The sequence below is a fragment of the Equus caballus genome, chromosome 21, assembly GCF_041296265.1.
Source record: "Equus caballus isolate H_3958 breed thoroughbred chromosome 21, TB-T2T, whole genome shotgun sequence".
NCBI lineage: Eukaryota > Metazoa > Chordata > Mammalia > Perissodactyla > Equidae > Equus > Equus caballus.
In genome coordinates, this window is record NC_091704.1 from 63,631,699 (window position 1) to 63,659,263 (window position 27,565).

At 40.6% G+C, this 27,565-nt stretch overlaps 1 protein-coding gene across 11 annotated transcripts in view; it reads left to right on the forward strand.

Moving 5' to 3' along the window:
* The window catches only part of CTNND2 (catenin delta 2), an 888,536-nt gene that overhangs the window by 671,663 nt on the left and 189,308 nt on the right, over positions 1-27,565 (forward strand). For all 11 annotated transcript variants that reach the window (XM_023625841.2, XM_070246034.1, XM_023625845.2 and 8 more), the window contains one exon: positions 4,033-4,246. In XM_023625841.2, coding sequence (XP_023481609.1) covers positions 4,033-4,246 — 214 coding nt within the window. The remainder of the gene's footprint in view (positions 1-4,032; positions 4,247-27,565) is intronic.

Here is a 27,565-nt window from a genome sequence, read left to right on the forward strand (position 1 = left end):
TAAGTCTGAATCACACACTCTTAAAAGAAAAGAAAACAATGAGATACCACTACAACCTATTAGAATGGCCAAAATTCAAAACACTGACCACACCAAATGCTGGCAAGGAGGTGGAGCACCAGGAACTCTCGTTCCTTCCTGGAGGGAATGCAAAATGGTCCAACTCCTTTGGAGGACAATTTGTCAATTTGTTACAAAACTAAACATACTCTTACTATACAGTCCAACAGTTGTGCTCCTTGGTATTTACCAAAGAGGTTGAAAACTTAATGTCTACACAACCACCTGCTCTCAGATGTTTATAGCAGCTTTATCCATAATTACCAAAACTTGGAAGCAACCAAGATGTCCTTTGTAGATGAATGGATAAATAAACTGTCCTGTATCCATACAATGGAATATTATTCAGCACCAAAAAGAAATGTGCTATCAAGCCATGAAAAGACATAGAAGAGTATTAAATGCTTATTCCTAAATGAAAGAAGCCAATCTATAAAGCTGCATACTGTATGACTCCAACTATATGACATTCTGGAAAAAGTAAAACTACGGAGACAGTAAAAAGATCAGTGGTTGCCAGAGGTTAGAGAGGAGGGGGGATGAATAGGTAAAGAACAGAGGATTTTTAGGGCAGTGAAACTATTCCGTATGATACTGTAATGGTAGATACGTGTCATTATACATTTGTCGAGACGCACAGAATGTGTGACACCAAGAATGAACCATAATGTAAACTATGGACTTTGGGTTATCACGATATGTCAGTGTAGGTTCACTGATTATGACAAATGTCCCACTCTGAAGGGGATGTTGATAAAGGGGAGGCTATGCTTGTGTGAGGGCAGGGGTATATGGGAATTCTCTGCACTTTCTGCTCAATTTTGCTGTGGAACTAAAACAGCTCTAAAAAGCAATGTCTATTTTAAAAAAGTAAAAAAGAGAGAGAAGGAAACTAACACGTGACACCCAACTGCACCATATTCTACTCATCTGATATTTACTAACTTACTACCGTGTGACAGATATTCTTCTAAGGCATTTTATTATATTTCACATATATTAGATACAGTATTATATGACATTTTATTAACTTTGTTTTAATAATATTAAACCCATAATCTTGTAAGATTTGACTTTTGAAGAATTTTGCATGAAGATGATGAAAGGAGTAGGAGAGAGGGTAAGCTGGCCTAAAATGATATTGTGTAGGCTGAAACAAGCGCTCCCCTGTTGGATGTTGAGTGATTGACAGGGAATGTCAATGTAAAATAGATGGCTGGCCATTTAGTGGGAGAGGAAGAAAAGGTGCCATTTCAAAAAAGAGAGTTTCCCCTGATAGTTTTTCAAAGAGAAGCTGTACTTTATTAATGTTTAAAAGAAGTTTGTTTAGAGTCTTCTAAAGGGTTTAAGGTTGGATACAAGAAGGAACTGGAGGAATTGGGCGTAAGGAGAAGTTGAAGGGAGGGAGGACCCAGGAGAGGAGCAGAGCGGAAGTGAAGAGGACAACATTGGGACCTGTCCACAGCCACCAGAATGAAGATGCTACAAGAGAACTGAAAGTCCACCTCACGGCTTCCCTCTGGTTGGGAGAAGGGAGGCAGCAAGAGGAGGAAGCAGAGGAGACACAGACCTGACCATCACATGTCACATCTGTGAATGCCTAAATATCAACTCTGACTCATGTCTGGCTTCAGAAAACTGAAGTAGGATTGTCACATTTTTACATAAAATTCAACCTCAAGAAAACAAAAGTTTTTAATGTAGACAATCCAGTGACCCCAAAAATAAGGGCAGAAGCAAAACTTGATTGTCCTATTTGTGTTTCTCTAAAGAGATTAAAATAGAACTTAAGATTTCATTATAAATTTGGATATATGGCGTTAATTAGGATCACACTGAAAATATTGCATTCTCATTATACCATTAAGAATTGATATTGCATTCATTTTCCCTCTTAATGCTTTGGAGTAATATTTTAATAGCTTAATTCATTAAGTTCTTTGAATGGGAAATATCATAAAATAGGAATATTAACTATAATACACAGTATATCTAAAATATATAGATATAGATAAAATATGTAGCTATATACATAGATAGATTTACTATGCCACCTGCTTTTAATATATAACCAGTCAGTGAACTGTAAGAATGGCCTTAATACCTCTTTTTTAATAGTTTCATCATTACTAAAATAATTAAACACAGAGAATATAAAGCACACATGAAATATACACACATAGGAAAAATGACATTCACAGTTTAGCCTTTTTGTGCAAATGGAATGTCCCTTCTGAAGTATTATGATAAAGAAGATGTGGTTATACCTCAGAGGTATGTACGGGACACATGTATATAGTGATACAAACTTCATCTCTCCTGGGTGGGTGCCAAGCGGGGTAAAACTGTAGTTGGGAAAAAGTTGCTTTCCAATCCTTTCTTGCATTTTAAAATTGACCCAGTAATCCCTTTAGCCACCTTCTGGGCACTCCTACTTCTGCAGGCTATGCAAGCACCTCAGGGAAGTGAATGCCCTGCTCAACAACCATGTCCCCCTATGTCCTCCCCTCTTCCTTCCCTGGCACTCTTCTCATAGGAAGTGCCATATGCCGAACACCACATCCATGTTTTCCAAATCAGGGACTCAGAGTCTGCGAGTTCTATGATATCAGTTCTTCTGTTTGCATTTTGTTGATGCATGAAAATAATTCCGACAGGAATATTCTGATTCATCTGGTGGCCCACCTTATATGAATGATACATGCCCTCATTTTATTTGTAACCTGCTGTGGGAGGAGCTTCTGTAGCCCCCTGGAAACACTCTTAGCCGTTCACAAAAGGGTGTTTTCCCCCCTTTAAAGAAGGATATTACTCAGTTTTGAAAAGCTCAGTGTTAGCTAACCTCAGAAACACAACTGTAGCAAGTAATACACTCTCCCTCCCCATTGACTCTCTGTGGCCAGAATCGCCCTCAGGATAGGGACAGAGATATGTCAGTGAACAGAGAGAGAGATTTGTCCCCAAAGAACATACCTTCTAGCAGACGACAGACAATAACAATAAACATCATAAAGAAGGTGGAAGTGATAAGTACTATGAAGACTTGTGTAACAGATTCGTTAACTTTATCATGGCTGCATTGGGGAAGGGGTGGGTTCAGATTGCAGTTGTAAATGGTGTGGTTGGAGCAGCCTCAGAGAGAAACTGGCATTGGAGTCCCTTGGAAGACTTGGGGATTTAGCATGTGACCCAGCACATCTGCAGAATGAATGCATTTTCTGTCATAAGAAAACTAAGTAGGGAAGGTATCAAATTACATTCTTTCATGCGAAATGATACTCCTGTGATCCCTGAGGGCCATTGAAGTTTAAAAAAAGGAAAGAATGTTACTAACGAATCGTGTTATTTTTCCACATTAATACAGAAATATTCAAATACAGCTTTGCTAATGAAAACTCCGTGAAATGGTCTGTATGTTAACTAGCCTGTTTGTTTGCAGTTTAAATTTTAAAAGTGGTCTAAAAAATTAAAGGAGAACACACAGCTAGAAACATATTGCAAGGTTTTTTCCCATTCACTTATAAAAGAAAATCAAAATTTTCCTTAGGTAAAAAGAACACCAAAATTTAATGTAATTTTGTGCATCAATCCCGCAGCCCTTTAAGACAGTGTTAAATTTAATGAGTCTTAGGAGAGAGAAGCATTCTTTTGGTCCTCCATCTGCTTCATGCCATGAGTGTGTGGCATCTTTTTATAGAGAGAAATGTCTGAGACACTCATTATGAAGTTAAAATCACCTCTCCAAAATTCCATAGCTTGAAAGGAAATGCATTTGAATTTTTATTGGTAGGATATTAAAGCAAGTAAAGGCAATAAAATCTAAGCAGAACACTCATTTGTTTTCTTTCCCTTTGTATGCCTTAATTCAGTTCAGCGCAATTAATTGTGGCAACTACTTCATATGAGAAACCTGTTTTGGTTTAAATGGTGAAAACTTCTCTAAGGCAAAAGCTGTGTCCTTTGCTCTTTCAGATAAGGAGACAAGGAGGCATCCAGCTCCTGGTGGACCTGCTGGATCATCGGATGACGGAAGTCCACCGCAGTGCCTGTGGAGCCTTGAGAAATTTAGTGTATGGGAAGGCCAACGATGATAACAAAATTGCCCTGAAAAACTGCGGCGGCATCCCAGCGCTGGTGAGGTTGCTCCGCAAGACCACCGACCTGGAGATCCGGGAGCTGGTCACAGGTTAGCACCCTTATGAACAGCACGACTGACTCTCGAGATAAGATTTCCACTATCCAGCATAGTATCATATGTGCTCACCAAGTATTATGGTCCAGGCCTTTCAGAGGGCTAATAACACAGGCAGTCCCAATACGTGTTTACAAATGACTAAACACATGAATAAAAGGGTATCAAATCGAACAAACATGGATTAATCAAATTAAGTAATCAGAATCCAATCAATCTAACCCTCACTAAAATTCTGTGACCATATTTCAGTTTTGTCATTTGATCTAAGAGTAGTTCAGCATCTTACAATACCCACGGGTCATCATTAGAATGGCATTAATAATAATTGATAAAAGGACAAGGTATGTGAGTTATTGTTAATACGGTGTATATTCTGGTTTATAGTGTGGTTAACAACAGAGATCTATCTTATCATACTTAACGGTTAATTTCTTGAATAAAATATTTATGTCTACTAAAAGTCTCCAGGTTATAGTATTCTCATATTAGGGAATTTTTCCTAAGTGAACTTGAGAGAAAGCCTGTCCATGAACATAGAACTGCTGAGTTTGGCTGAATGGAGATAATTATAGTCCCCACCTCATAGAGTCAGGAGGATTTAGTGGATGAGAATGTGTAAAGCATTTATAGCACATGCCTTTCTTGGAATACGTGTGAACACAGGAAATGTTAGCCAGTCACTCTCGTACCTCGCTTTTCAAATGTGCAGTTTTACTTGCTGGAGCGCTAATAACATAAATGGCCTCAACATGGGATTTCAAATTACTCTTCTTGGTTATGCACATTGCTGTTCTAGGTGATGTTTGGGTTTTGGTTCATCAAAGTACCCCTGCAAGCGAGTGTTTGGCAAAAGGGATCGCAAGGTTGACTCTCAAAAAAGGATCTTTTAATTATCCGTGATTCCATTGACCAGCTGTCTCAACTCTAACATTTCCTTGTAGCTATGCTGATGAAGTGTACGTGAACTTGTTTAAGAAAATGCATGACTCAAGCTAGAGAGACATAAATATTGTTCAGTCTTGAGTCAAGACTCTCAGCTTCAGCTTATTTTCCTAAATTTACACCCTTTAAGACTATTGTCACATCTCTTTCACACTCTTAGCTAAATTAGCACCAGACTTCACTTTTCTTCCTTTTGTTTTTTCTTTCACTAAGTGGAGAATTGTCTTTGTGGAAAAAAACAGTTGTTAGGGGTTACGATGTTATTTAAGTAATGTTTCACACTCAGCTAACATCGTGTGACGGGATCAGTTAAGGTAAAACCTTATTAAGCACATATTATGATGTGTAGGATAGTTGTAGGGTGAGTTAAGATAATAATAACTCACGCCATTAATATAGTAATAACTGAAAATACACCCTGCCATTATAGTTATGAACACGCATCTTTATTTTAGTGGATTGTGTTTAAATTGAAAATGCTTGCAAGAGAAAAGACTCAATGCATGTGACAGAAAACAAACATCACGCTGCTTCTGTGCGTTAAGACCTTGCCAGTGAAAACATGAGGCCAGCAGAACTAAAGAAACACTGTCCGCAGTGTATCTTATGCATCCGTTGTGTGATTTGAAACGAATTAGGTTTTACTAAAATTTGGATTTGCCGTAACACAAAACCCTTGTCTAGAGGCAGCCTCTGTGGTGGCTTATCTCATTGCCAAGGAAATTCAGCCACATGAAAACGTTGAGGTGATTGATGGCTTAAACCAGAAAGGAAATGACAGCAGTGCCTCTGTCCTGCGGCACTGTCCAGTGCAGCATGCCCGTGCTGCTTCTGATGCTTGAAGCCGCTATGAAGGGACTGACGGCCGGCTACTCCATTGCTTTTAGCACTGCTTCTGACAGATGCTGGGTGTCACCCGTTATATGCACCTGCACAACATCAAAAATTTCTATGTGAGCCTCGTTTGGAAACAGCAAAGGTAAATAACCTTTTCAGAATGTCAGGAAGTTTCCTTTCCTGGTGAAACTTTAGCTGTAGGAAAGATGTTACTACTTGATGTAGAGAGAGCACGTATGCCCTTCCTCTGCCACTTTTGAGAAGAGTGCGGGTTTGCACCCATTGTCGTGTCGTGACTCACTGTTTCTTCATCAGCATGTGCTGGTAGCCAAAACTCTCTCTACCTCCTCTCCTAGAAGAAATGCTGTCATCTGCCATACGCCATCCAAGCCATCAGAGCTGAATCAATTCGGGTGACAGTGGTTGCTACCTCAATAGATGTTTTCTGCCTTTACAGAGGCAGGGTCTTATTGTGCTTGGCTGAACTTTAGGCATGAATTTTACCTTTTTCAAAGAAAAACATGTTGTCAGAACATTTGGACTGGCTGAAACTGGTGATTTGTGGAGTTGCCATGATGGGTACTATTGAAAAACAACAAGCACCTGGGCTAAGCTGCTGCTCTAGAAAAGGAAATCAGAAGCAAGCATCTAGGAGAACATTCTAGCATGGAAGGAATTGCTGCTGTGGGCCAGTCTGTAGTAACAAAGCATTCTAAATTTCCCTGCTGGCAGAAATCTGAGGGCACCCGGAAACCCACAGGGCTCTGCTGTCTTCTGTTTAGAAACAGCATCAGTGATGCAAATCTAGCCAAAGCTGATTCCACTGCCTGAAGCAAGAGTAAAATGAGGCGAATGAATTCACCCCCAAGAGCCTTAGAGAGTCATTTTCATCTTCAGCACCAGGCCATGGTCATCTGCCAAAGTGAGCTGTGAAAGGTTGGACTCTGTGGGCTCCTGCAGAGCTTTGGGAATCCAGTCTTTTAGTACAGTTAACCCGATTTAACCTGAAGGTCATCAAATCTTTCATTTTTCTTATGTTATTCTCTTTCTACTCCTCCTCTGAGTCTCTCATCTCTTCCCAAGTCCGATGAACTCTTTACTACTCTATGTGAGTCCAGGCCCTTCATTCATTCCTTAATCGTTCATTTCTCAAATGCTTTTGGATTTCTACAGGTGCCAGGTGTGTACTGAGCCCTGTACGTCTGCATGTGCAGGGCTGGCGTTCTTTTCTAGATGAGCAGCCAGGGAGGCCATGGCTCAGGAAGGTGGAGTAGAGTGTAAGCCTAAAAGGCTCGCTTCACTTCTGTTGTCACAAGGACCCTCCTCAAATCCTTTTTGGGATTAGGTTAGATATTCATGCATGAATAAAGACAACAGTGATTTAAACATAACATCTGTGGCTTTTCCTTCCTTTGTAATTCTTCAGCAGACCTAATACCGAGTTCAGCATGGGGTGAGGACTAGTACCTTACAGGAGCCCACTATACACAGGAGTGTTTTCTGTTGCATTCTCCTTCCTGCCATTAGGGAATGCATGAAATCAAATGAGCGTTGAAAAAAAATTATAGGGAGGGAGTGATGTACACTTTGGATTCCTCTCTAGATATTTACAAACTAGGATGTGTTGTCAACAAATATGCAAAAGAACAATTTTAGTGATTTAGAAAAATAAATAAAGCATGTTTATAAACCAGATTTTAGATTAGACCTAGGCTATCTATCCAGAAATCGAGAGTGCCAAATTATAAACAATGAAAACTAAAAGAAAGAACTGATCTTGCAGAGCTTTGAATTATTTACTGAGTATTCCTTGGCAAACTATTTCAACAATAATAAAATGTTAAAATTGAGATATTTACATGCATTTATGCATGCTGAAAAAAACAGCTGCCTGTTTGCGCCGCCGTATCTATTCACAACAGAATATATTTTGACACTGCCTGTTAGGCCTTGCAATAAATAATTTTCTTCCTATGCAATAATTACTATGAGATGATGATCAGAATTTTATTTAAATCCAGTTGAAGCTATTGTATGCTAGCCATTACTTGAAATGCTCCTTAGCAAATAAAGTTTGATTAGAAATGCTGCGTGTCCTTTGGGCTTGACTAATATAATTTTTCTCTCTCTAAATATGGAAATAATCAACCTAAATTTTGAAATGTCCAACTAAAGATTTCAGAATGCTTTACAAATCATAATAAAACAATTTTTATTAAACCATAAAACTTAATAAATAAGTTTTATTTCAGTTGAAAGCAAGTGTCCTTAAGAATTCTGCTTCTCCAAGAACAGAGTGTGTTCATTCGTCTTATGCTTCCCATACCAAAATAGTCTTTCCTTTTAATTAAGGGGATAGGCCTCGATTTAACCATTTTACTTACAAGCATTAGGTTAATTGATTTAATGCCTAGGCTCTAAAGGGCTTATTTTAAGTTGAATTACGTACCCCCCTTCCCCAATTCGTATGTTGAAGTCCTAACCCATAGTCCCACAAAATGTGACTCAGATGTAATTAGTTAAGTTAGGATACTAGAGTATGATGGGCCCTTAATGCAATAGAGCTGATGTCCTTATGAAAAGAGGAAATTTGGACCCAAACGCACATAGGGAGAAGGCCATGTGAAGATGAAGACAGAAATCAAGGTGATGCTTCAACAAGGCAAGGAACGCCAAGATTGCCAGCAAACCACCAGAAGCTAGGAGAGAGGCATGGAACAGATTCTTCCTCACAGCCTCAGAAAGAACCAACCCTTGTGACACCTTGATCTTGGATTTCTAGCCTCCAGAACCGTGAGACAGTAAGCCCTATTGTTTAAGCCACTCAGTCTATGGTACTTTGTCACGGCAGCCCCAGGAAACTAGTACAGACACAAACCTAGGCTGTCCTTCGCCTTTCCCGGTGTGAGCAAACACATTTGTTGGTCAGGGAAGTAAAGCAATGCAAATAAATGCAGAACTATGAGAGCTAAATAGTGTTGCTGTGTTTAAAATAAACAGGACCCTATTGGCCTGATTTCTTAATGCATCTTCTTAAAGCAACTACTTACAAAGGATTGGAAGTGGCGAGGATGATAATTAAATGCATTGTCTTCTTTTGATTTTTTCAATCAAAGTAATAGAGGTAGGGGCTGGCCCTGTGGCATACTGGTTGGCCTTGCCCACTCTGCTTTGGTGGCCTGGGGTTCATGGGTTCAGATCCCCAGCACAGACCTATCATCAAGCCATGCTGTGTCGGCATCCCACATGCAAGGTAGAGGAGGATTGGCACAGATGTTAGCTCAGCGACCATCCTCCTCAAGCAAAAAAAAAAGAGGAAGATTGGCAACAGATGTTGGCTCAGGGCCAACCTTCCTCACCCCCCCCCCAAAAAAAACCCCAAAGTAATAGATGCGTATAGTCAAAACATAAAATAGCATGAAAATGCTTATAATGAAAACAACAGTCCCCTATCTCATCTATCCTCCTTCCAGTTCCCTCAGAGGCATTCCACCTTACTTTTGCTTTGTATTGCTTTGTTTTTCAGTTTATTCCATGCCTTTAAATAATTTGCTTATTTCTCTCTGTCAATAAATGATCATTTTTCTATTAGCATGGAGGAGGATTTTTTGCATTTTCACCACTCGTGCCTTCTCTTTCTTTCCATTATGGTGGGACCATTATTCTTGGCTCCTTTGCAAATTCAGTCAGTAACTTCAAAGTTAATCCACTGTTTCTTCCATCAACACAAACATCTCTTGTCACTCATTTTGTAAGATAAGGATATTAGTGCTTCTCTGTCTTTATCCTTCTCCTTTACAACCTCTGTCATCATACCCGAGTTTTACATCGTCAAGGTTAAATATGTTTGCAATCTATTCTGTAACCATAGTCAATCTTTCAAAGTTTTCTATAGCTTGATTCAAAAAGTTGAAAGCCAGAGATCAGCCTGTGCATTATAATGGAAGAGCAGACCTGTGTGGTACCCTCCAATCACACTTCTTTCCCTGTGGGTGCAAAGCAATGATCCTTGTGGAAGAAGTACATTTCTAGCATCATATCCGAATGGATCCTCCATCAACTACAATGCCCAGCAACTCAGCTTTGTCCATAATTTCGGTCATCATCAATTCCTTACTTTTCCAAAGGTCTCACTGCTGGCATCCTCCATCTCTGGGGCAGATTTGGATGATCTCTCTCTAGACCTGCTGCATAGCTCTCCTGGGTTGAAACTTCTGTCTCCTAGATCCCATACCCTTCTCCTTCATGGTTTATTCTCCTACAAGTTCCTAAAAGAAGATACTTAAGAGATTAAATTCTGAAAATGTCAATATTAATACTCATACGTGACTGATATTTACTAGATACAGATGGATAGAAAATTATTTTTCTTGGGAATGTTTTCCATAATTTTGTCCTTGATGCTATAAAAGTCTGTGATGATGTATCTAGGTATGTGCCCTTTTCTTTTAATTCACTGGTATTGGACACTTTAAATTTAAAGAGTCATGACCTTCTTCAGTGCCAGAAAATTCCTGTGTTTTTTTTTTTTTTTTTTTTTTTGCCCGTTTTGTTTGTCCTCTCTTTCTGGAATTATTAGTCAGATTTTGAACCTCTTGGATTTTCCCTCTGTCTTATGTTTTGTTGTATAATTTGGAGCCCTTTACCTTTTAATCATACATTCCTAGAGATTTCTCAAATACCCAACATTTCCCTCAATCTATCTATGAGGATTTTGTGTGTGTGTGTGTGTGTCTAAGGATCTAGGGAGATATTACTTACATTATTTTAATTCTAAGAACTCTCTTTTGGGTTATTTTTTTATAGCCTCTCTTCTTGTTTTAGGAATATAAACTATTTTCAGATTTCTCTAAGAATATTATTTAGAACTAAGGTTTGTTTTCTCTTTATCATGAGTCATCTCACTTTTCTTTGGTGTCATTTTCTTCTATTTGTTTTGATGGGAGTCTTTCTCATTGATTTTGCAGGCTTACTTTAAATGTGTGGAGCCCCTCAGTTCTCTGCTTGTTTTTAAGACAGAAGGAGTAGAGAGTTTGTCTGAGCTCTGTGCGCATTGCTGAAGCTTGTTAACTGTGAGCTTGGCTTCAGGTGAGCAGATAGGGGTGTACTGCTGTGTGGGGAGTCCAAGCATCTTAATGAGGAAGGCTTTTCTCTAAGGCTCATACGTCCACTTTAGCTTTTTAGTTCTCCCCCAATGCAATCAGTCTCTTTCAAGAATATTCTTATGAGTTGTTCATTTGTTTTGTTTATTTGTCTGGCCTGGAGTGAGGGGTCAGTAATTTTGTGGCTGCTGGGTGTTCTCTTCACCTGGGTGGGAATGGAGACTGAGAGGGCAGGCAACTGTCTCCTTTCAGTCAATCACCCCGTTGTAGCCTCCCTTCTCATTTCTGCATCCCATATGCCTGCCTTCTCTGAGCATGAATCTCTCCTAGGTTTCCACCAGGATAGTCAGCCAGCTCATTGGGTCATTGGGAGGGAGTTCTCTCTGTGCATATCCTGGGCTGTGCTGGCTTCTCCTTCAACTTCACCAGCCAACTTGTCTCCATCTATTTTGCATCTTGCAGAAATGTGATGAAGTTTCTCCTCTGCTGAATTACTCCTTTTGTTCTTTTCTTTATTCCATGATGTCCCTAATAAATAACATCTTCTTCCCTGCATGCATTCAAAACAGTTTGATAGATAAGACAAAGTGTAAATATTACTAAATATTATCTCTGTTGCTGATAGAAGCCCTGGTTGGAGACATTACTTTAGCCCTGTTAGCCAAGTGAGCTTACTGTTTCGAAAGAAGTCCGGGATGTAGCGTTAATTAAACACCCGTCATGGAATGAGACATTGAAACAGAGGGGAAGCATTTTCCCCACTAACATCTGCCAGCCCGTTTTTTTCTGTTGTGCTATTTGCTATGATCACCCAGCGGCATGGCTCATCTCTCCAAAGCGGGACTAAGCATTTTGTCAATATAACCTTTCTTCCATCTTCATGGGGCTTTTTGGTGATCTTGTGGGACTCCTGGTGGGCACTTCATGTATTACACCAAGAGGTGCTGAATTGGGTCAAAATAGCACATTAAGTCAAATCTAGGGTCACTGTGTTCTCAAGATTTAAGTCCCAAATTTATTTCTTATCCCAAAAAATGTCCAGCCTTGTTTTTCAACATAGAATAACAGAGGTTCTGCAATAAGATTAAACAGCATCATAAATATAAAAATGAATAGAGACATTCCAGTAAGGAAATGCCAACAAGGTAGAGATGCTTCGAATTTTAATATAAACCCCACCAAATATCAAATTCCCAAAGAGAAACTAAAAATCAAAGTTTAAATCCACTTTCATGTTGAAGTCCAAAGACATTAAAGTTCAACGGAATTTAAGTCTAAAAATCAATATCTCTTGCTATTGTGTGCTGAAGTTCAAAGTCCACAATTCTTAAGTTAACTAAAGTGTAAAAACCATCCTCCCCAACTTTTTAATTCTGTATAGTCTCTGCCAGAAGGGTTCTCCATACCCTCTTTGGGGTCTGGTTTCTTCAGAAACCGGGGCTGCCTCACCCTGGAATTGGTCACATAATTTCAGGGTCTCAGAAAATTCATTATTTCAGTGTGAACACCCACTCTTCTCACTGGTCTAGGGTGTGAACCCTGGCCTGTGCCCATCACCTTTAGAAAAGAAGCCATCCCAAGCCCTAAGAGCAGTTACCCCAGACACAGGTGTGTACCCAGAGACCAGCCCTAGCTGAGGCCATGGCAGCCACTCACTGAAGTCTGTATTGGTTACCTATTGCTGCTACAACAGGTTTCCACAAATTCAGCTGCTTAAAACAATACAAATTTATTATCTTCCAGTTCTGGAGGTTAGGAGTCCAACACAAGTCTCACTGGGCTAAAATCAAGGTGTCAACAAAACTTCCTTTCTGGAGACGTTAGGCGACAGTCCTTGTCTTTTCCAGCTTCTAGAGGCTGCCCACATTCCTTGACTGGTGACCCACTTCCACTGTTTTCAAAGCCAGCAACATCACATCTCTGATAAGTCACCCATAGTCGCATCTCCCTCTGATTGCCACCAGGAATGGTTCTCTGCTTTTAGGGACCCATGTGATTAGACTGGGCCTGCCTGGATAGTCCAGGACACTCTCCAGGTATTCTCCCCATCTCAGGATCCTTAAATCAATCACATCTTCAAAGTCCCCTTTGGCGTATTCCCACTCTGGAGATTAGGATGTGGACATTTTTGAAGGACCGTTATTCTGCCAACCACAGTATCAGAGGGAAGATGACCAAGTGGAGATCTCCTTGGATTTATTCAGTCACGTGAGGCCAGTTTGGTGGTGCCTGGCTTCCAGAGTCCACGAGCTGTGAATTTAAGTTGAATCAGGAGAAAAAATCCCAGCAAAAGGTTAATTTTAGTATTATGCATTTACCGGTTGAAGGAAGGTGAATCCGTTCGTGCATATTGTCTCTTTGGGAAAGTAGAAGTGTAAACATTCTGCCATCTTGCAACATTTAGATGCTGGCAGTGGAGGTAACCCCATCATTGGGCTTATCAGCTGTGATTTGACCAGAGAAGCATGAGCAGAATGAGTGATATGGAAAAAGGGATTTATTATCAGAATGAGACCTGACATTGTGGTGGGAGCTGGTGAAGAAGTCTGAGGAAGACTTTGCCTCCGTGTCTGATGCTGGGCCTGAAGTTGACATAGGTCAGCAGGCAGAGATTAGGAAGAAAAGCTGGATATGAGGCAGGGGAGAGCAAGGACCAGCTGGCTCCCATGAGGATAGACAAGTACCCTCTTCTGCCTCTCATTGGCTGCATATTGGCCACGTGAGAGACACACAAAAGCTGGCTCCCCTTGCCTCCACACTCCAACATGTGCCTTCCCCAGGACAGGGAGAAGCTGAAAAGAGAGAAGTGGTGGGGGCTGGTGGAGCTGCAGCCCGGCTGCTGCCCTACACCCAGAAAGTGAAGCAGCCGACCGGCAAAACTGCACCCAAGCTGCAGGAGCATCTGACGTCCTGGGCCTGCAGCCTTCGGAGCTCACAGCTGCTGCTTCCCTCATGCCTGCCAGATTGCCTGCACATCTCTCCTGTGGACATCCTTAACCTGGAACCTTGCAGGGAGGGAATTCTGGGAGGCAAAGTTCCAGCCTAGCTAGGGTGACGCAGCACACACCCACCGCACCAGGTCTTATCAGAGATGACTTCTTTCCCTTCCTGCATCTTTGAAACCTTTATCTTTAATTTCCTCTTTGAGCATTGGGTTTCCTAGCTCTGCAGTGCCACACGCAGGGTGTGCACGCTGATGACACGCCTCCTATTATCGCTTGTTAACAGATGTCCCTCAATCCTGTGCACCACAGCCAGTTCTCTGCTCCGTACTGTGGAATCACGAGATCTCCTATCTCTACAAAGGCTGCAGAATCACCCTCAACAGATTTCCGAACTGAGGCTGCTCTTGATGTTGCTGAAACGCGTGTGTCCAGTTCTTCTGCTCTGTGCTCCTCAAGTCACCCACTCGGCTTGTTCGTGTTCCGGGCCCTGAGATCCACATCTTCCTGTCCCCTTTTTTTACTGCTGTGATGGCCTGTGCTTCTGTGATGCATTTCCCTTGACTAGTCCCCTGCAACTTTGAGGAAGGCTCCACTGAGTTTCCACCTGTTGAACCTGCTTCTTCAGTTGGGCCCTCTGCTTTTTAGCATGAGTAGGGATAGAAGTGTTTGCTGGAATTGAGTCCTGCCTTCCCTTTACTTTTCCTTTGCTCTTGAACCTGACAGCATTGCTCTAGCTGCAACACAGTTTTCTAACATTCCTCTGGATTCCAGAACAGGAGTTGACAGATTTTCTGTAAAGGGCCAGATGGTAACTATTTTAGCTTGTACACCTTAGGGTCTCTGTTACAACTACTCAGTTCTACCTACATTGGACGAAAGCAGCTGTAGACAATACATAAACAAATGGACATGGGTATGTTTCAATAAAACTTTGTGTATAAAAGCAGGTGGCTGGCCCTCAAGTCATAGTTTAGAACTCTGTATTTCACACTCTCTTCCATAGACAAGTTCTGAGCAAAATAAAGATGGAAGCCACATTATCAGCTCATTATTGTTACAGGTCAGGTTGGAGGCCAGGCTCTATGCCCATTTGCCAAGTGGGTTTGCTAATATAGAAGCCCAGAGTTGGGCAGACGTATCCACCAATGCACAGGAAACAGTTCAGGGCGGCCTTTCTCCTCCTCTACCAGCCCCCCGGACACATCCCCTGGAGACCAGGCAAACTAGAATTCCCTGTGGCCTCTCATTCCCAAGAAGAGGAAAGACGGAGCTGAGCCAAGCCAGGCATGTCCCCTGATTACCTAGATAATTCCCTCTGCCTTCTAGGGGAAGAATGAGTGAGGGGGAGCCTGTGTTACCTTAATTGTGCTCCATTAACAGGAAGGAAACAGCAGGCCTGGGGAAGAATCATTCCCCACCAACCCATTGCTGCTAATTCTAATGGGTCCCTGAAGGGGAGAAGAGATAAGTGTTTGTGCTTGGTCTGCCTCTTGACCCCAACTCATCTTCTAACCAGCTTTGTATCTCACATGTTCTTTATAGAGATGTCTGCCCTTATCTGCTGTCGTTTTAACCATTTTAGGGTTATCTCTCTGTAGCAGATAGTCCAGTTATATCCAAATGCAAAGGGCCAAAACTTACAACCCTTTCACCCTTAGTTCTGATTCCTAATTTCCTCACCAACCAGGCCAAGTCTAATCAAATTAGAAAATTCGCATCATTAACTTCCTGCCCAACCCCACTCTTAGTCTTAGAGACTGAAGCAGCTCTCTAGGCTCTAGGTCTAATCTATTCATTAAACAAATGTTTGTTGAGTGTCTGCTGTGTGGCAGTGAGGTTTAGGTGCTTGGGATACAGCAGTGAATACCCAGGTGCCTTCTAGCCATAGACCATCCCTAGGGTATGGCACTTCTACTGGCAAGATGGTGGTGCCTGTGTTTCAGGGAACCAGATGGAAGAAGGGAGAAAGAAAGGGCACAGTTGGGAGGGCTCTTGGATTTCAGTTGATTTATTTGTAAAGAAGTGAACCATATCAAGATTTTAAGTGTAATTTCAATATCTATTAACAGAAGTGTTATGGAATGTTTCAAGCTTCAAACTCAGAGACCTGCCCTCCTTGAGCTTGTGTGTTGTGGTGGACAGGACAGACAATAAACCTGTCATTTCAGGGAGTGGCAAGTATTATGATGGAAACTGAAGCAGCTTAAGGAGATTAGGAAGGGATGGGATTTCATTACTTAGAATGAAGCTCAACTTAAAGAAATGAAAAGCCCCAAATAATGGTGTGTTAGCTTAGATGTATGTTTCTTTCTCTCTCCCGTAAATGAGGTCTGGAGGTTTAAGTGTTCCAGGATGGTAAGGCAGCTCTGTCCCATAGCAACTTCAGAAACCCAGGCCCCTTCCAGCCATAGATCGTCCTTCCCCAGGACGTGTCCCTCTTATTAATGACAAGGTGGTGGCACCTGTGTTCCAGTGAGCAAGACATTTTGATATAAAATGTTTTTAAGGGTGTTGTAGTGTATGCTATGGTAAGATATAGACTTGTTGACTGTGTACATCAATCTTATCCCTGCTTTATTAACTGTGCCACAACGTAGGACACCAGTGGATGTTTCTAGAGCTGATATGTCACATTATTTCCAATGTTGTCCATTCTTACTGCTCCTCAATGTGTCTAATCTGAGAATCAACGAACATTTCTGAACACCCACCGCTTACTTGTCATTGTACTGGGTGCCCTGAATATGCCCATTCGTCCCCTCATGTCAGATTTAAGGGACTTGCTCAGAGTCACAACTGGGTGGGGTACATTCCCTAGTCCTCTAGTCCCAAAACCTGTCTGCTTTACACCAATCATTTCCCAGTTGCCCCAGTCAAACACAAATTTCTGGGCGCCAAATCTCTATGGTAATAGCCTGGGAATCCGCATTTCTAACAAGACCTCTGGCAGTCCTCAGATCTCATGCTTGAGGAACGTCACTTTCTACTCTCTCCATGCCAACACTCACTACGGTGGGCAGCAGAGTGGTGGGGGTTTAGGAGGCATGGATGTGTTTTCAGACATGCCAAAATAATTTATTGCTAACAGTAGCAAATTATCCAAAGAAAGGATGTGGTTCATTTATCATTTTTGCAAATTAGAATGAATTCGATGTTACCTCTTATTCCAATGTGCTTGCTCATGTGAGAGCGAAAAAAGTGGAGTGAGTTCTAATAAATGTAGCAGAAATTGCCTGTAACAGACCCTTCCAGTCAGCAGTAAGCAACTGTTATTGATGGTTCTCTTAGCTGGAGTGGAGCTTGCAGCTATCATCGTCTTTGACTTCCCTCCAAAACCTCTTGGGATTTCATCAGAACCTCTGTACACCCATTCGAGCGTACTGCAGGAATGTCATCCATTTGATGTGTTGTGGAGGTGAAATGTCGAGTGTTCCTGGACTGTCTGAAGTTGTCTTCATTTTTCATGTCCATGATCATCGGTGCTGGTGATGTGAAACGTACCGTGCTTATCTACAATTAAATTTCAAAGCATGCCAAAATGTTGTAGAAGTTCAAAGGAAAGTATTGCCAGGGGTGTTTTGTTTTGTTTTGTTTATTAGCCCAGATGGAAATGTACAGTGCATTTTACTTGTTAGGTCTGACAATGCATAACTGATTTGTGGCTCTACTTTGCGACTCACGAGTTACAAGTTAATTAGAAGCACTTTTCTCTAATTATATTTGAGAGTTTGCTCTATTTGCTCTACAATTATCACAAAAATTACATTAACTTGTGTTAGCGAACACAACTTCGAAATCCCCACTGGATCCTGGAGGAGAGGGGAGAAATAAAGACTGTCTGCATCCCCTGCCCAACACCTGTTTTCCTTTCCAACAGATGTCTTTATTTGTTATTCCCGATGCAATGTTCAAATAAACTTCCTTCCTGGTTGTCCCTTAGAGGACAAAACTCAGCCTGGTGGGGAGAAGCTTCAGTTTTGTCTTGCATGTACTAAGCTATTTTCACTTTGCATCTCACCCTTCCCTTGGGCCACCCATCATGACTGATGGCAGATTTGCCATCATGGCAGCTGTGTGCCATCAACCAGGTACCCTCCCAAGGGAATGCCCAGAAGAGGAGTCTCTGGGAAATGATTTCTTAACACAGGGACCTGTATCATAGAGACCTATAATTCCAGAGAAATAAGCAAATTATGCCTAGCAGCTGGCATTCCTGTTGGGCTTCTTTCTCTTCTGTGTTCTCCAGGACATGTCTGAGCAACATTGTGCAAGATGCAGTGGACCACATAAAATATAAAAATGATGTAGACGTGAGTCTGTCCCCAAGGAGTTGTCAGTCAGTTATGAGGGAGGGTACACACGGATAACTGTTCTACAAAGGAAGCACCGAGAAAGGGCCCAGAAGAGCTGAAAGGAGGGAAGGGAATCCTCAATTGAGATCAAGTAAGACTTCATGAAGAAAGTAATGTTTGTAATGGGTTTTAAAGATGGACGTGTGTTTGGCTTTCAGATACCAGTAGCAAGAGAATAAAATGTGAATCAAGAAAGTAGTGACAGTAAAGTCCCCCATGCACACTCACAGAATCATTTCTTTAATAAAAATCAATTTAATTGTGTTGCCCCTGTGTACACATGGGTGAGCATGTGCACTCTTGCACACACACTCAAACACATGCACACACACTCCCATGCCAAGTAGGTCCCTTCTGCGTAGCTGCTGCTGTCCGCTTCCTTGCATCAATGCCTATCACTGCCTGCTTCAAATAGTTCTGGTCTTCTCTCTCCATCCATGTCTGCCTTTTAATCTAATACTCTTCTAGAAGCCCAGCACCTTTTGAGGGAAAAGAATCATGAGGATAGTGCTTTATAATTCTCTACATAACTTAATTCACTTCACACAAATCTTGCTGGGAGTACTCCCAGGGTCAACACTGTGCTCTTCCGTGAGAAAAAACTTGCACGTACTATTTATTCACGAGAGTGAACAAGGAGTAATTTACTGTGCAAATGACCGTTGTCCAACTTCAAAGTTTGGAATATTTTTCAAATAATAATTTTAAAAACATGGAAACTTGAGCATTAAAGCATTCAGTGCTTCACCTACAGCAGTCCCATAACAAACTCATTTAGTACTTAAAATAATGATACACATTAGCTAAGAGACCACTTGCCATATATTCCATTTGGCTTTCGTGCATGTTGGATTATTTTTTTTGAGAAAATGGATTTTGATTCATAAATTCAATTCCATTTTCAAGTGGCTCTGTTCACAAATATAGTTTCTGAAGCTTATCTGTGCAGTTACTTAGTTAAAAGCAAACATGAGTATGTGCCCTAGTCTGGTTTCCAGATAGATTTCGCAGTCAACCATATTTTGCAATCACAAGTATCAGAAGAAAAAAGGCTACTTCCATTCCTTATTTTTTTATGTTGTTTTTTTCTAAAAATACCTTATCCTCCATCATTTATTCTTCATTCAGAATTCTTTCTGTCTAACGTTAGTGAGAGGCAATAATAAGCTTGGAAATCTAAGACTGAGGAATATTGATTCCAAAGCAGTCACAAAACACATTTATTAATAAAAAGAGATCTTGGATATTAACTGTAGCAATTTCTGTTTGGTTTCACTTCTTTGTTTGCTTTTTAAGTGATTTTAGGGTCTGGATGGGTCTGGATGGAGCAGATGTTTAATTTTGTATTGATTCCAAGCATGCTCAGGGCAATGAAAGAAAAGAGAGAGTTAGAAGAAAACTCAGTCCGTTTGATTTTCTCTCACACTGGAGCCTCGGCTTTGGGGTCTCTTTCCTGGAGAGAGGGTGAGTGTCAATGCTTTTCTCTTCGATTTTGACCCTGGAGGCGTTTTCTGATATGTGTGGTCACTTACACCTGCCCGATCACATGCATCCGTCCTTAAGGACATTTACCAGCAGGTTGATACTAATTTGCTTTACCTTTCGTGCCATTTTCAGGAGATTTCCTAATGCTTTGTTAAATTAACAGAAAGTAGAAATTTGTATTTAACATACAGTTGTGGTTATGAGATGAATATGGATCATTTAGAAGTTTCAAGCAGTTTATCAATTTAATAATTTTCTGCCAAACTGCCCTTGTTATTAACTTAGTTCCTGGAGTGTGTAAACACAGATGTAAAATCTTATTGTCATGTATAAACTTCACATTGAGCACAAGTAGATATTTATAACTAGAACCTAATGAAAATGGGATTGAAAAGAAAGTAATGTTCATGGGATCCCAGGATGGTAACTCTCCCAAATCAAGCACTATGTCAGATTAAATAAGCCACACCAGCAGTGAGAGGAAAGGAATACCTCTCTACAGTTTGCTGATCGACCTCCAAACACTAGGGTCTTATTAAAAGTCCTTTTACCCTCAGGGAGTCCCCTCGCCATCTCTAAGTAGCTTTACTAAAGCTTCCATTAGGGCCTCGATGCGATACAACACCATCCAAGTTGCTATGGAAACAGCTATATCTATGCAAATTACTTTTTAAAAAATCATTAGGCCACAGAAAGTCTGTCTGACGTGAAATTTGCAAGGACTGCAGCCCACAGCTACTCTTGGCATTGTGTCCCCTCTCTAACTGTCCCCAGTTTCTTTTGCTGTTTAGGGTTTTTATACAAATACTGTTGAATCCTTGGGAGAGATCACCAGCAGTGAGAGTTGCAGGCAATAAGTTGAGTGCAATCACCTGCAGTAAGTGTTTTGAAGGCATCTGTGGGTTGTGGAAGAATAAAGTTACCTAGACGTGGATGGGGGAAGAGAAAGCCTGAAGTCAAGGGAAATCTACTTAAAATGCCAGCTGTCTCCCATTCATCTCTCTCCTCCAAAAAATAAAAGACAGTGGCATGCACACAGAGGCATGCACACACACACATGCAAGTAGGCCTGTGCATTGCAGGCGTGCCCACACAGATACACACACATTGGCATGCACACACACACATTTGCATGCTTACATACACACATCATACAAGGAGCCCCTGTGGTTGTTGCACATTTACGTCCCTGGCACAACCCTGTCCTCCGCTCTGCCAGGCCCAGTTCTGCATTTAGAGGGGCTGCTGTCCCCAGCTTCCTTTGTGCATCTGTTTTATACACTGGGCTTGGTTCGAACCTGCACAGTGCTCCAGCAGGGCTTACAGTTCTCCCCCGCTGTCGCTGCTGCTCCCTGGGCAAGGCGCACACTGCTCTGCTGGTTGTCGCTGTCTTACCTGCTGCTGCCTGGGCAAAGTGCCCCCACAGGTGTCTGCCCTGAGCCCCCAGGAGGCTGTAGCTAGGAGGTAGTAGGTGACCCAGAGAGGAAGGATGGTCCACTGCCCTTTGCATTACACTTTGTTCTGGAATCCCTCAACAGTGTTTCTTATGCCCCAGGCATCACAAAAATAGCTTTTTTCCATCTTTATCTCCATGCCTTTCTGACTGCTGGGCTGGGGACAGATTCAAGTAATGGCTCCCACTCTGGTCCCTGAGTCCACACTCCCCCTTACTGCACCCTGCTCATGGTACCTGATGGCTGGTTTTCACTCAAATCAGTTCTCTCATAGGAACCTTCTAGGAGCACTTGTCAGTCACTGCCTAGCTTGCCTCACCTCCCTAGATACGTCCAGGTCCTCACGGTGCACAGGGCTTGGGTTCTACCCTGGAACCTCCTGCGCCCCATACTCAAGACTCTACCAACCCCATGTCTCCAGGCTGCCAGGAATGCTCAGTCCTGTCTGAACTCAGCAGTGGACAGAAATGTCAGCTCAGATTCGAGCCAGAATCCCTGCTACACGTGAATCCTTTATGACAGTTGCCAGTTTATATCATTACACATGTGCAGATTTCAGTTTGGTTCTCTGAGGAACCGGCTCACATTTCCATATTTGCTATGGAGTAACAGACCGAGAAGGTCTTGCCCTGGGCAAAGATGGAGAAGGGACTGGTGGTACCTGCCTTGAAGGTCAGGGCATCAACAGCTCAGCCCGTCTCCTTGCAGGCACCATGACGCAGAGGTTCTACAGTATGTGAGGCAGCACGTGAGCGGCATGAATGCTTCAGCATGTAAAATTTAAAAGTCAGTTTTTGACCCGTCACAATTATCTTTTTTCTTTTGATGCTTTAAATATTAACCTAGAATTCTACCTTCAAAATAAATGTGTCACGTTTTAAGCCCACATTTTCCTACTTTCTCTGCTAGTAACAGAATTAGTGCCCTAGGCTCAGCCATATTTCCGTGAAGGTCAATGTTGTAACTTACTTCCTCAAAGAGGAGCGTCCTTAGTGCATTATTCTCAGCAAGTGAAAAGTGTGTCATTGTCATCATCCCCACTTTGGGATGAGAAGGAAACATCAAACAGTTGACATCATATGTCCCAAACCAAAAGTTCTTACTTGTTTAAACAGAATCAGTTAAGAATACAAATACATGCTTCTTCGAGCCAATTACATATATATATATAAAGTTAGATATTATCCAGATATGCTTATTCTGGGAATAATAAGTCTTTAATGTGAGGGTGTAAATTAAAGAAAATGTCCTCAGACCTCAAACTTACTAACTTTTAGGAGTGGAGGTCAGAAGATGATTTTTTAAAGCCACATCTCCTGCAACAAAACATCCCTTTGTGAAAAGAATTAGAGATGTTATAGAATGTCAGTGCCCTGTATATGTAAATACATATCTTTAAAGACATAGTCCATATTTTAAATGATAGCCTTGTTTTAGGAAATATAGTACAATGCTGTCTGCTTTTATCTTTACAAAGAAATGTCCATGTGATTTATCTTGAAATGTTTCTATCCAGGAAAATATGACCATCTGAAACTGAGAAAATTTAATCAAGCTATGAAAAAATGCTTACTATGGAACATATCAACTCCATAATTAATAAATAATTTATATGAGTTAAGTCATTTCGGTGGCATAATTTTAAGTAAGAATTTTTGACTGTGAACTATTGTAATTATGTGGTCTCAAAAAGACCACTAAGACATAGGTCTTTCTTTTTTTTTTTTAAGACATATGTCTTTCTAACAGCTAAATTAAGTATATTGCACTTGTCTTGCTTGTACACTAAATTAGTAGCAATTATTATGTTTTTTCTAGGTCGAAATGATTAAATGTTGTGATTCCTCTGGGTCTATTTAGTTTTAATGACAAAAATTTATATACTATAAATTTCTAATATTACAGACACTTTAGAAATAGTAAATTTCTACGAGACTCTACTGACTTCTCTCATCTCAAATATTCCAGGCTTCCTCACTTGCCATGCTCTTCATTTTGGTGGCACCATCTCCCATCATGAGGTGACGTTAATCATACTTCCACCTGCCAATGTTGATAGGACAGATTTTCCATTCACGATATATAGCAGATGTTGACATCATCTCCCTCTATCGTAAGCATTAACCCATAAGCTCCTTGAGGGCAGGGACAGTGTCATAGCCATCTTTGAATCTGCAGTGCTCAACCCAGCACATAGCTGGAGCTCAGTAAATCCCTCCCGAATTAGATGGTTGGAAGCTCTATTCTAGTCTTCCACTTCTTGAGCTGCGTATCCGGGTCTCGAACAGACTCCTCGGTTAATGACCACTGTTCTGTTCTTTTAGCTTCCTAAGAGGGAGGATCAGAACAGTGGCAGACTTGCTTCTCTTCACTGACGGCTCCTCTGTCTCTGATTTTGTAGTGAGAGCTTGCTGTGTGAGTTGTCCTGGGTGACAGTGTGTTAACTCTTCTGTAGAGAATACTAGAACATGACTGAAAGGATAGGAATGGGCAAGGAGAGATCTTACTTCCATCTCAAACAATATAAACCCAGCTTGAGGTCTCGCCCGACTCTTTGTCTTTTTCTACTTCATTGCCTTCACCACCACCCACACCACCTTCACCACTTCCACCACCTCTCCCACCTCCACCACCATCACCATCACCACCCCCACCAGTAACTACCAGGAATCGATGTGTTACCTTATATACAATTATTTGATATAAACAACTTGATATAGTTTTTAAATTAATTGATGCATGTTTTGCTGTAAAGGAATTGAGGATACTTTCCAGCTAATAATACGATTTTATCATCAGAAACCATAATTCACCCAAAGAAATAATTGACAGTGCTATCTAATTATTCCCATAAAACACAGCTCAGTATCTAAGATCACTAAGGTTGTTTTTGCAAGATATTTTTCAGAATTTAAATGGTTGATATAAACATTTCCATCTAATAGTTAATTCCATGTATTTAATGAGGGCATATTATAAATCTAGTAGCTCTGAGTAAGACCAAAAGCAATTATGCCCCTCAAAATCTCACTCCCCCTAAATTTTTTTTTGTCTCCAGGAGGTGACAGGTAAAAGCTATTCATAATCATTTGCAGTGCATATACTTTGTACATCAATTTGTATGAGTATTTTGGTTAATTTTTCTGTTAAAAAACTCTACAGTCTCAAATAAGTAGTATCTTAGGTCCTTGAGTAGACCAAGAATTTTTTTTGCTGTTTTCTTTCTTTTTTTTAGATAACAATGTGAGTGCCGACTGTGGATAATTTGTTAGGTGTCACCGTATTGCAGACATAGAGTTGGCAGGAAACTGAAAATCAAATGCCTTGAATTTTGTAATTGAACGTCAGTTTTCCTATCTAGACACCTAGAAACAAAAGCACAAGGATTTCCCTTGAGTCTGAAGCACAGAATATCTACAACCCACTTTCTTCTTGGAACTCTAACTTGGACTTAGATAATCCACTGAAAATCTAAGTGTTTTGGGATTTGTTGAGGTTAGCTAAGGGATAGAATATTCATCCATCTTTAAAGGTGTTTATAAATGCCATCTGTCTATAACATTCTATGACAGGATTGTGTTATTGGACCTCAATAGCTCAGACTCCAGAAGAGAGGTTATATTTTAATTTTATTATCCTTACTCTTATTAGGAGATTATATAAGAAGCTTGTATGAAAAACATTCCGGCAAACCCTACCATCTTGGTCTTTATTGTGTCATTTGCTCTCTATTACATCATTTGTTATTAAATATATTGGTGATGTGGACAAACAGATGGTTGTTGAGTAGGGCAGTGACATGAATCCCTATTGCAGGGTAGGAACATTAATCTGACAGCAGTGACATGATAGATTGGAATAGATAGCCTAGTTTGGGATAAACAGGTGGTGAGAGCAGTTAGGTTATTGTGGTATTTCAATCTGGAAATGGTTTGGTGTTTTAAACTAGAAATAATGAATCAGAATCATGAAAATAGAGTCCAGTTAGGATGATACTGGATCCTGAGTTCCCATTATTGCAAGTTGGGGTGAGGAAACTGGGCTTCAGAGAGTAGCATGGTGTGGAGAAAGGGGTAGAAATTACTAGATAGATGAGTAGGAGCTCATTCCATGAGTGAGTTCATCCTACTGTTCAACCATATCAATGCTACCACTGTCAACCTACAAACACAGTTTGATGGATATACTTACTGTAGTGGATACCTAGAGCGTTATGCCCTTAGACTCTGGCAACAGAGAAAAGAGTTTGCCATTGAAACTGTGTAAATGTTAGTATCCACTGTCGATAATGTGTGTGTCTGTTGACTACAGGTTCCCAAAGCCCTTTTACACATTCTGTTTAGAATTGTTTAAGTTTGTTTCTACCAGGACTCAAGGGAGAAGAGTTATGTAAGTGGGAAACAGCAAAGACAAATGTCACCTGGATTTTAAAAAGAAGGATTAATCATAGAAAACAGATGAATTGAAAGATTCCATTAAAAGAGAAGTGTATCAGTAGACTAAGGGTCACACAAAATGAAGATTAGAAATAGGATAAATAAATAATGATTGTGGGCATCAATGCTAGTTCTGATGCCTTCTAAACTCTTCAGGGTCTTCACAACTTTGTGACTTTTAGTAGCTTTATTTATGTGTTTATTCCCAAGCACGATCCAACTGGGAGATAAAGTAACAAAAAATAGGAATTGGCATTTCAGAAAACAAGATGCAAGCAGCTAATATGCTCATAAGAAGAAGTTTGATTAAAAGGAATGCCAATGGGAAAGAGACACTGTGTTTGGTATTAGATCTCCAAAAATGAAACTGATTATCGGCATGCAGCGTTGGCTAGAGGCAGCAAAATGGCGCCCTTGGTGAAAGTGTCGTGAGTAGGATCTTTCTGGAGATCATTTTGGCAGTATGCCTCGATGTTTAAAATGTGCAGACTCTTCACCCAACTATTCAAGTTTTAGAAATTTCATTGAGGAGCTATTAAGAAAAATTTTTAGAGCAAATGAGTTAGTATATGGAAAGCATTTAAAACATTCTCTGGTACACAGTAAGAGCCAATGTCAGCAAAAAAAAAAAAAAAAGAAAAGAAATAACCTAAATGTCCATCAGCACACTATTGGATGAAAACAGTCTATTGAATAGACCACTACCAGGCACTAAAAATTAAGATGTGGCTAGCCATTGCTGATATCAGAATATATCCTTGACATATGTTGAATGTAAAAAGCAAGTTAACAGTGTGTGCTGTCCAGTCTGTTTCTGTAAAGTGACACACGTCAGTGCATGACAAGCAAAGAGAGATGTACAAAAGTGTGTGCCCCCAAATCTGATTATCTCTGGGTGGATTTCTTTCTCTTTCTTTCCCTTTTTTTTTTTTTACTTTATCCTTTGTCTCTTTTTAATAGACTGATATTTTTAAGGTTACCATGGGTTAGTTGTATAATCAGAAAAAAATAACATTGTTATTATCTTAGAAAACTTTAAAATATATACCAAAAACATGCACTTTGGGGGAACTTAAAATCTGATAAAAATCAACTATAACACTGTATTTTATACTTTGTATATCCATACAGGGAAATTGCTGATGTCAAAAAAATGCTTGCATTCTAAAATTTGGTTGAAATAGACAAAGCATAGAAATTCCAACGTTTCGGCATAATGATGAAGTAAAAGTCGCCTTCAGTTCTCAGGAAACAGTGTAGTTTTTATACTAACCTAAGGGTTAGTCAACAGATAATGCATTACATGTGTTCAGCATATTCAACAATATCTCTAAAAGTCATTTCTATCAATTTTGTAATTTTACCTGAAGGAGTAATGCCAAATGTCACATAGCATTTAAATAAGCGAGATTGTCACTTTTCCTAAATTGTTTTCTGAAAATCCTATTACACTTTACATTCCAGACATAATAGAGGCTTTGCCGTTAGGCGTGCTTTGCCAAGCTCTGGTTCTGTTGCTACTGCTTTGATTTGGGAAATACCTAAAATAAGTGATTTTATCCCCTCATGTCATTTGTTCTGCTTATAGTCACTGAATACATGCCGTAATAATGCACTGGATAACTCATTTCCGTTTGTCCTCACTCAGCCTACTGATGGGCCTAAAACAGATGCTTTTAAATGAGAACCGCGGCTCAGTCTTTCATGAATGTGCATAATAAAAAGAGAGCTTGAACTTTCGGATTACCTGTGATTAA